Source organism: Azolla caroliniana, unplaced genomic scaffold, assembly GCF_043228905.1.
Source record: "Azolla caroliniana isolate FFs.n. ecotype wild unplaced genomic scaffold, voAzoCaro1.0.p SCAF_1, whole genome shotgun sequence".
Classification (NCBI taxonomy): domain Eukaryota; kingdom Viridiplantae; phylum Streptophyta; class Polypodiopsida; order Salviniales; family Salviniaceae; genus Azolla; species Azolla caroliniana.
In genome coordinates this window covers 35,083,088-35,093,608 of record NW_028230436.1, presented here as the reverse complement: position 1 = coordinate 35,093,608, position 10,521 = coordinate 35,083,088, and the positions used below count along the sequence as shown (strand labels likewise).

Below are 10,521 nucleotides of genomic sequence, written 5' to 3'. Positions count from 1 at the left end.
TCTTTCCGTAGCGTAGTGATCGTGCCTCCGTTCAGTCATTTCATTTGCATTCATTTGTGTGCCTCGTGTTGAAATTGTGGATGCCTTTTTATGCCCAACTACAGTAATAATCGGCAAAAGCTTTTTCCAACATTGCTTCAAACTCCTCCTCCGTAACATCGGATTTATATTGTGCATGTCCTTCCTAAGTTACAAACCTAGGTTTAGAGATCGCTCCACGATGCGCATGCAAATATACAACAGAAAAACTAGTAATGTGTGCCGTTTTCAAGGATATTAATTGTTGAAAGCTAGGTGAAAGGAGGCCTTTTGTTACCATCAACATTGTGTTATTCCAGTTTAATGATCGAATCAAGAGGTTGTTACCACAAAACAAGATGTTTGTAAGTAAGGAGTAATAGTACAACTTTTATTTGTAAAGATTAAATTGAAAGGAAGCATTACAGCTTATGACAAGAAGTTAAAACTCTCCAAGAGTAGGACAAGAAGTTAAAGCCTCATTGTGACAAATTTATAGTTACATAAACAATGTGAATGCACGAAGTGTACAATGCGTAGGTGTTTTGCGACCATAACCCCACACTGATTTCGTTGTAGTCAACCGTCAAATTTGGAACTGGGAAAGGAACTATATTCGTAATGAATAGAGACATGTACATTTGCTTTCAACATCTACAAATTAAATTAAAAGTACTAGCTTTGACATTTGTTGTGCTTTATCCATTTGTATAGTAAATTAACTAGCAACTTATGTATATAAGCATTAAAACTATGCACACGCGTATGTGCTTGCGCAAACTCCACACGAATGATGAACATCCAACATAGGTTTAGTATGAATAAATATGGTTTAATAAAATCAAACCATGCACCCCTTTTTTTACAAACAACCATTGTCTCTTCAACAAGTATGAAGGGGATGATTTTTTGCAACGAGCTTGGTATTGCAAACGGCAAGTATCTTTCGTATGGTTGGAGAGCTTTAAAAAGTTTGTGTTTTTACTCTCGAGTCTCCATCACCCCAACAATAACTCACGCATGATTAAACAACTAGTGCACCTTTTGATGATTGATCAATTTTGGATAAGTAAAGTTTATTGTAATATTCTGAAATATGGTTCCGGTATTTGAAACATCCAATTTCCCTCTAATCTTTTGTTACATCTCGAAATGCCCATGTGTAGAATGTGTAATTGCTCGAATAACATATGTAACCAAGAAAAAATGGAGACATAATGCATTTTAAAAACAGAAAAGAAAGCCCTTGGTTTGTAATATTAAAGAAAATATTTAAGTCCCTAACTTATGTTCACTTGCAAGTTACAATATACACAAAAAAAAATTCTTGGAATTAAATGACAAAACTTTCGAACTGGCAAATTTGGGTGAACACAAGGTCTGAACACAAAATGCTTGTGACGCTAGTTTTTAATTGAATTCCAAGAAAGCATCACTGTATTGCCCATAGCTGACCAACTTTTAATAATACACTCATTACCAAATAAACTGCAAGGGATATGAAATGACACGACCCTCAATCAGTTTTTACAAGGGGATTTGTTGTTTCTATCCTCATAATAATTTGTAGAAAAATGGTTTGCATCTTAACTCATTTCTTTACACTATTATTGTGAAAACAAGGAGGACTTGTATTTGACGAATTGTTTCGAGAGACGAAATAATAAAAATTTCTCCATCGAATGTAAGGCCTAAACTCACGTGTTATTTCCTCCTTATTACGAAAGAAGTGAAAAAAAAAAACAAATACATTGACGAGGTGAAGGTAAAGTTTTATTATTATCAACAAAAGACAAAAACAACAAAAAATAAGTAAAACCTTGCATTTGGAAAACGAAGAATACAGTGCATGAACTTGTATTTTCATTTCTAATCTACAAAGAAAAACCTCAAGGCCAAACAAAATCTGAACTGTTCCTTTTCCTTTTTTCTTCTAATTGCTTGGAAAAAAATCAAAGAATTATATAAGTTCCCCGAAAGAGAGAACAAACATATGAGTAAAGTGTATAATTGCTCAAGTATTGTGTAAAGAAGAGAAAAAAGAGATGAATAGACCATATAACTACTCAAATAACTCTTACAACGTAGAAGAAAAGATATGGATGGACCATACAAGTAATTAAGTACCACATATAACTGCTCGAAGATCATTACCCAATTGTATTTGTAGAAATATCGAATTAAAAAGAGCTTTTGCATTCGATGAAGTGATTCAATGGCGATGGGATGATATTTTTTCTTTATTTAAAAATGACAATCATGTCCTATGTATTTATAAAAATGTACCCCAAATTTGTCACATTTAAATATTCAACAAAAAATCACACTTAATGGTATGACGCCTTGACATGAATGTGATGAGTCCTCCCATGATTAACCGTAAACTAAATAGTAGACCCTATTGCAATTGACATGAGCATTTTGTATTATATGGAGCCTCTTCATACAATTACAATTCAACTAGGTGTCTTCATTCCAATGAGCACAACAATAACAATGATGGCCCCCTAATATGTATCCAAGGCTAAGACTATCATAGACTTTTAATCATCTACAGCAGTGAAGAGATCAAACACATCTAATCATGCACGATTGTTAATAGAGGCCTAGCCAATATGGTGATACATTAATGAGTTCGTTTTGGAGTATAAAGAAAAACATTACTCAAAGCATTTCCACTACAATCTTCAACTTTTTAAATGGTTCACGAACATCACTTCTGATAAAGAGAATCAAGAATGACATACATATTTAGCCATGAGTGCCTTTGTGCAGAGCTTTCGCACATACCACTTACATTACAAAACAATGAAGAACGCTCTTTTTGAATGGGAAGCTAAGGATCAATGTAGTTAGATTTAGCACATTAGAAAGATGATATTATGAAAGATTAAAAAATGTAAAACAAATTTTGAACCTTCAACTTATTCCTGCACCTATCTAACTATATATTACACTATGTGGACAATTATTGAACACTTGAAACCTCTGGACAACTGCTAAGTGTTCAATATATGCTTGTAATACAATTTTTATTGTGTTTCCTTTATTTCCACATTTACCACGGGAACTTGAGTCTGCTGACCGTGGTTTAAAGAACTGCCAACCACATTTTTGTGATCCAACTCTCGAAAAAATGATGAGAATTTGCACTTCGGATGGACCACTTTTCTGCATTCAATATTGCATTTCGATCCCCCTTTCTCCCCATGATGAAATAATCCAATGAATGTGAACCACATAAACCTCAGTTTTCTTACTGATTCTTGGATGACAAATTATGCAACGTTTGAGAAGTTTGAGAGGCTTCAGCTAGGCCTTCGAGCATGTGTATAACATCCCCTATATCTTCGAGATAATATTTGGCTTTACTTGGCTTTCTTCCCACTGTACATGCAAATATCTCTACGCTAGGAGCCACAGTGGCATCAACAATGCTCTCGAACATATCTTCGTCTGACTTGTCATCACCTATGCATAGAACAAAATCCGGAGGCATGCCTTGGGCCCCCATCGATGCAAGAAGCTTCTTCGTTACCATACCTTTACTTACACCCTGTCGAAAAAAGAAATGTTTACCAAATGAGGTTTGCTAAAACCACCCAAAAGAAGAATTAATGCTTTGAAACCTCATCATATATACACCAATTCTGTGCAAGACCAATTATTGAGATCCTTCGCATAACTATGGAATACAGTGAGTCACTAGGGACAAATACCATGTATTTTGAATATATCTTCACGGATACATATATTGGTATGTCTACAGAGACACATCAGTCCATTGGCCGCAGATTCCCCCAATGTACACAGATATAGATGGGAGTCAGTACTCCATCCTCAATAAAACACACCAGGAAGCACTAGAAGTACCAGTGGAATATTTGTGTACTACAATAGGGGCTTGATAGACAGTTTAGTGCATGAGGATGTAGAGGATACGAATTAGTAAAAAGCAAACGCTACAATTTGCAATTTTCTACGTATCTATTCAAAGTTTGCACATCTAACAGCCTTATATATCATCATACTATATCACGATAAGCTTTTCTAGTATGGGGTATATACATACCCCTATTAGGGGACTCCAATGCATGTGCTGGAAAGAATTAACAACTTCGGTTTAACACAAGCTAACAACAATTACCTGGGGTTTCACTTCCACGATATTTTTACCACGCATTACAGCCACCGGCTCATTTCCTAGGACGCTTTCGAGATGATCTAGCAATTCTTTTGATTGCCAAGCACCAAAATCCGGGTCTGCATGTTGATGATGCCACACAATTGCACTCTCTTTTGCCTCAATAAACGAACCATCAGTGCTCTCTGTATACAACTTCATGATTGGCTCTGCCACTTGTTTCCATTCAAACTCTGCTGCTGGTACACAGATTTCCCAATTTGCATCCTGGTTCCATCTACATAAGATCCGAAAAATCAGTGTTTCATCAAACATCGTACTATACATCGCTTCAAAGAGCATATACATCTAACCAAATTTGTAGGCACATCTGCTACATTTCTTAGTGCAGTAACTAAAACAACTGTGTAGTAAGTGTCATACCTCAGATAGTAGCCATGCTCTGCTGCAATGCCAAGGGACCTGCATGGTGAGAACCAACCAGAAAGATCCTCCCGGCTGCGTCCACTTACGATAAATGTAACATTTTTTGTATCATCGCACAGGCTATTCAAGATAGACAGGACCTGTGAACCAGGACTTTTATTGATTGATGTTTGTGACACCATTGTACCATCATAATCCAGTAGAATGGCTCGACTTTTCGTCCTTTTATAGGCTGATATAATATGTTCTCGTGATAGCTTCTTGAAGTTCGGATCGAGAGCTACCACACGGAAATTCAACCCAAAGCCTATACCCCAACACCTTGTTTTAATGTGGTCTTTACATGCCCTTTCTAAGTCATGCATAAAGCTCCGTGCCCAATATGCAACATCATGTGTGCTTACATACTTGAAATGCTTGTCGTGCCTCATTTGTTTTTCAGCCTCATTCATTGTGATAGCCGTATTCAATGCGTCTGCCACAGCTACTATATTCCAAGGATTTATCCGGATAGCTCCACTTAAAGAAGGCGAACATCCGATAAACTCTGACACGACAAGCAAACTTTTCTTTGGAGGATCTTCAACAGAGGCAAAGCGAGAGTCGAGCTTCTCACACCCCTGCCTACTCACTATATATTCATATGGTATCAGGTTCATCCCATCGCGGACAGCTGTCACAACACAGCATTCAGCAACAGTATAATATGCAAGTCTTTCATAGAAAGGCAAAGACCTTTCTAGAAGGACAACTGGCTCATACCCTTCAGTTCTGAACTGCTTATTTATTCTGTCAACCGCCCCATAAACTTCCATTGTAACATCTTCCACATCTTTCCCTTTGCCCCTAGCTGGATTAACAATCTGCACCATTACTACTTTTCCCCTTCGGCCAGGATGTTCCTTCAATAACTCCTCTAGTGCGAGAAGCTTCAATCCAATGCCTTTGAATATATCCATGTCGTCAAGCCCCAACAATACAATCTTCCCTTTGAATTGTTCGTTCAGCTCAGCAATTTTATCTTCAGTCTCAGGGAGGTTCAATCCTACCTGAAGTTGTTTCATATGAATACCAACCGGCATAATCTTGATAGTCACATTGCGACCGTAGTATTCCAAACCTATATATCCCCTTTTTGATTCATACTCGAGACCTAGCATCCGGCTACAGCATGACAAGAAATGTCTTGCGTAATCAAATGTGTGAAAACCTATGACATCAGCATTCAAAAGCCCTCGGAGTAGTTCATCTCGAACTGGAAGTGTACGGTATATTTCTGATGAAGGAAAAGGGCTATGAAGGAAAAAGCCCAACTGTACACGGTTGCACTTCTTCCGAAGCAAAGTAGGCAAAAGCATTAGGTGATAATCATGAACCCATACGAAATCATCCTCGGGGACTATCACCTCCATGACTTTAGCTGCAAATGTCTTGTTAACCGAAACATATGCTTGCCATAAAAGGCGATCAAATCGGTTTCCATGATCTGATGTGAGTGGAAGCATGTAATGAAAGAGAGGCCATAGCATCCTCTTGCAGAATCCATGATAGAATCTACTCCGAATGTCCTCAGGAATAAACGCTGGAACACAGTTGAAAATATCGTGGAGATGGGTGGCAACCTCTTCTTGCTCTGCAGGCTCGACTTCGCACTTCAGGAAACCGATGTAGATTACCTCCATGTCATCAGGGAGACCATCCTTCAGCTGCCAGAGCAAGGATTCTTCATCCCAGCTGAAAGACCATGAATTCCCATCAGCCCTTCGCTCTACGTTGAGTGGCAGGATGTTGGCCACTATGATGCATCTCTCTTGACATACCGAAGAGGTAGCATCTGAATTTACACTGTTGGTATATTCATCATCATGAAGAAGATCGGACAAAATTCCGGGGACGGTGAGCGAACGAGGAAGCTTTCTTGTTCCTCCTCTTGTTGTTGAAGAAAACATAGGCGGGTTGTAGTCACCCGTTAAGTCTAGCAGATTAGCATATGATCTTGAGACCATTGCTCCTCTCTCTCACTCTCTCTCTCTCTGTGTTTTGCAACCCTCAAAATATCTGTCTCCTAGAGTATCCCTAGAAATCTCTGTTTCTTACTTAACCAATTGCTTCAAAAACCCTAGAATATCTTAACAATCAAATGGAAAATAAACAATTTCATTACAGAACCCAGCATTGATGGCATTTGTGAATGGGAAATGCAACAAAAACTAGATTTTGCTGATCTGAACTCTTTCTCTTTCCCTCTCTTCTTTCACTTAAGTGCATCGACCCCTAAAGGACGCAAAAACCAAACTCAATTAGACGAAAAAAACTAACAAACTTGAATACATTTCTGAACCAAAAAAATGTAGAACTAACCTGAATTTTGTTTGATCTGTTTTTTAACTCTGTATATCATCTCTCTTACTTAACCAAGTGCTCGGAAACCCTAGCAGAGGCATAAAAAATCATCAATCTTACTCAATTTCAGCCAAAAACCCAGCATATCTCGAATGCATTTCTGAACATTGAACAGAAAATGCAAGAGCTAACCTGAAATTTTTCTTGATCTAGAAATTTTCCATAGAAAGTCCAAGGCGATTTGGAGGTAAATTTTTCTTCAATTGACAGCAAACAAAAGAAGCAAGAAAAATAACTAGCACAACATGAGGGGTTTGGAGAAATGAGAGTATAGAAGGGAAGCTGTAAAAGCAGCCCAAGCAATGATGAAAGAGGAAGTGGAAGAATGAGGTCAGGAAGCAAAAGTCAGGGATAAAATCAAATGGGTTTTGAGAGAATTAGGGTAGGAAGAGAAAGAAAGGGTAGAAACATGGAAGAGAGAAGAGAAACAGAGGAAGCAAAAGATTGAGCTGAAAGTGAGAGTTAAAAAGAAATATTAAAAAGATGAAGGAAAAGAAGAAAGGAGAAGGTTTTTTATTTTCCCTGAAGCAAAATGTGTGATATGGATGTATGTATGTATGTATGTATGTATTATGGATGCAAAGAAGCCATCAGGAGGATAGATAGATTGACAAGGCATATACATACATAAGTTATAACATATGTATCTATGTATCTATGTATGTATGATGACCAATTTGACTGACTCTCTACTACTATATACTAAATCAAGAAGGAAGGAGGTAACCATCCATCTCCATCTTGTCTACCTATCTATCATTCAAAGGAGAGTCAATGCACTTCCATACATGCCTTTTTCCTGAGAATCATCTTTTGCTCCCTCTATCCACACATACCTGAATGTCTATACTTTGTGAAATGGTGTCATTGAGGAGTCATCAATGAGGTGTTCATACATAAATCCTAGTGTTATTACACACACAAGGTCCTTTACCTATAAAACCAAAGTGCGACCATGGGTTGATTGCTAGCCCTATATGTCCTTCGACCCCCGTTCTTTGTTGTCCGCCTTGCATTCAGGGACCTCCCTACCCTATCTTGTGGAGAAAGGCAGTTGTTTGTTTTTAAAATAGGCGAGGACCTAATTTCTACACGACCCAATAAGAAAGACATTGCCATTAGAATGTGATCAGGATTCCACACATGTTCATACATGCAAGGTCGAGGACAAATCATCATCGCTAACTGAATATATCTCCAAAAGTGTGGCCGTCTTGTCCAATGTGAATATTTCTCATTGTGCCAATAATTGGAAGCTACATAGAAGCATATGCATCATGTTCTTGAGATGGGCCTAGGGTTTGTTTGCAGCCTCGTTAAATTGTGGTTACCAATGGGGAGAATTTCACTCTCGTGTGACTATATTCTCATGATTTATAATTGTCAAGTTTGTTGAGGGATTCACCAAAAATAAGCTAAATGTTTATCTAAAGTTAGAAGATAGTCCCAATTTTTCTATTTTTGGTGGTTTTGTATAATATAAATTCGTCGTATCATTTATATATGGTAAGTCTTTGATGCTCCTTAAATTTATCTCAATTGTGGTCATAACAAGCTCGTCCACCACCATGTGCTTCTTGTCACATGAGCATCCATGCTACGCTTCTAAACTTGATCACCTACTAAGAAGCCTCGTGAATGTGTTTGAGTGTTGCCTTTTTTATGTGAAGGAATCAAACCATTATTTGTGCTAAACAGACGCATCATTGTTTAGTTAGAAGGGCAACAATGGTAGTTGACGCTTTCAAAGGAGGAGTAAAGTCGTAGGAAAAATATATTGCACATACACACACATCTCATCATGCTACGATTGTCACTTGCTCAACACCATTGATCGTAAAAAGGGTATCAAACAATAGACACACATATGCATTGCTGGATACAGCTTGTTCGCAAAGTTGTCACATAGGAATTCAACTTGAGAAGTACAATAGATGTTGCAATTTATGGTAATCGATAAAGGGTACGGTAGTTTCAATTTCTTGAAACAAATTTAAGCGCCAGAAGCCTTAATATGAAACACTTTCTATTACACGTAATGATGAGCTCAAGAAAAGGACGCATTTTCGTAATTTAGAAATGGCATTGGAAATATATATTTGTGGTGTTGTGAAAAGGAATGGGGATAAGTGAAAAAAGCCATCTTTGACAAGTACAACAAGATCATCGTCTTCACTCCTTGTGCATCACCGTCTTCAAGGAATGTTGGTGCATCCTTACTAATTACAAAGTAATCTTGTTCGCAAAATTGTCAAATCTAGGGTGTCCAACTCATACACACTACCAAATGTTGTTCCTTCACGAATTCACGAGATTTCAACTCAACTAAAAAGTGTGTGGTTTTTAGGTGAATATCCTTCAACTCAAGACTTAAGATTTATACTCACACACACACATACTTTAACCATTGGTCAGACACGATTATTAGCTACAGTGTATATGATAATATGGTTGGTATGATGGTCATGCACTTGTTTGTCCAATGTGTAGATGGATAATTTGTTTTTCTAAATAGATAAGCATTGATGACGCAACTATCGTTTGTTTGGCGATAACTAACGAGTGGCTATCGTTTGCCACATTTACTAGGATCTCCACATTATAAATTTATAGTGTTATGCTTGGACATGTGTATATGCATTGCATATAAGAGAATAATAGCTCGATCATGAGCTTTACGTGGAAACATAGGCATGTTTATGATGACATATGGTCATACTACAATTAATTAATTTAACGATATTGGAGTTAGCATTAATTTCGTGATTATGCATTTGAAACGTGAAAATATCATATGTTATTATCAATTTTAGTTATAAATAATGGATGGAAACAAACAACATAAATTTAACAAATAAAGTAGAGAAAATAGATGTCAATGCAAAAACTATGGATTTGTTTGGGTGTCTTGCTGCTTGCAAAAGTCCCCTTACTTGTTGGGAAATAACCAAGGAGAGATTATTGCCAAATGGCTGAAATTTAGGATTCTGAATTAGTATTCCTCAAAGTTTACAAAGATTCACCCAAAATCTACCATATAAAGGAGGAATTACAAGTAATATGAGAATATGCATAATGTAATGAAAACCTAGCACATGATGAATGTCACTTATTTCTTGAATACTCGACATATAGGATAATTTACGAGGGGTGACTTGTTAGACGAGCATGATAATTTCCATGGCATACTTCAAATCTCCATCAAGAAGGGCGGGGAAATAAGTTGTTGCATTATTTTCCCATAGAGATTGGTTCCATTGGTCAAAATTGGTCTTCTTGTGGGCAATAAACATTCTACTCTATTCTCTCCCCCAAAAAACATTGACCTTGTCTTAATCGATGACTTAATCCAAAATTAGTGTGGTATGTTTTTCTCTTGTTTAATAAGAGCATGTTGTCATTATTGATTTCTTGTGCACATCTGCCTTTGATCACATGTGTTCTAACTTTAATTTGTATTTGATGGAGTGGGGTTAGGAATGACGGCTCATTGAGCAAGCTCCCTTTGTCGGCATATTCTAAAGCACCCT

The 10,521-nt window shown here is 37.3% G+C and overlaps 1 protein-coding gene across 1 annotated transcript; it reads right to left on the bottom strand.

The window, feature by feature from the left end:
• Positions 1 to 2,816: 2,816 nt before the first annotated feature.
• On the bottom strand, positions 2,817 to 7,453 carry LOC147870096 (alpha,alpha-trehalose-phosphate synthase [UDP-forming] 5-like). The gene is made up of 5 exons (XM_087336930.1): positions 7,124 to 7,453; positions 6,950 to 7,019; positions 4,586 to 6,862; positions 4,166 to 4,439; positions 2,817 to 3,574 (listed from the first exon to the last, which is right to left on the bottom strand). The coding sequence occupies exons 3-5, from the start codon at positions 6,592 to 6,594 to the stop codon at positions 3,275 to 3,277; spliced, it is 2,583 nt and encodes an 860-aa protein (XP_087193056.1). The 5' UTR covers positions 6,595 to 6,862; positions 6,950 to 7,019; positions 7,124 to 7,453; the 3' UTR covers positions 2,817 to 3,274.
• Between the last annotated feature and the right edge of the window lie 3,068 nt (positions 7,454 to 10,521).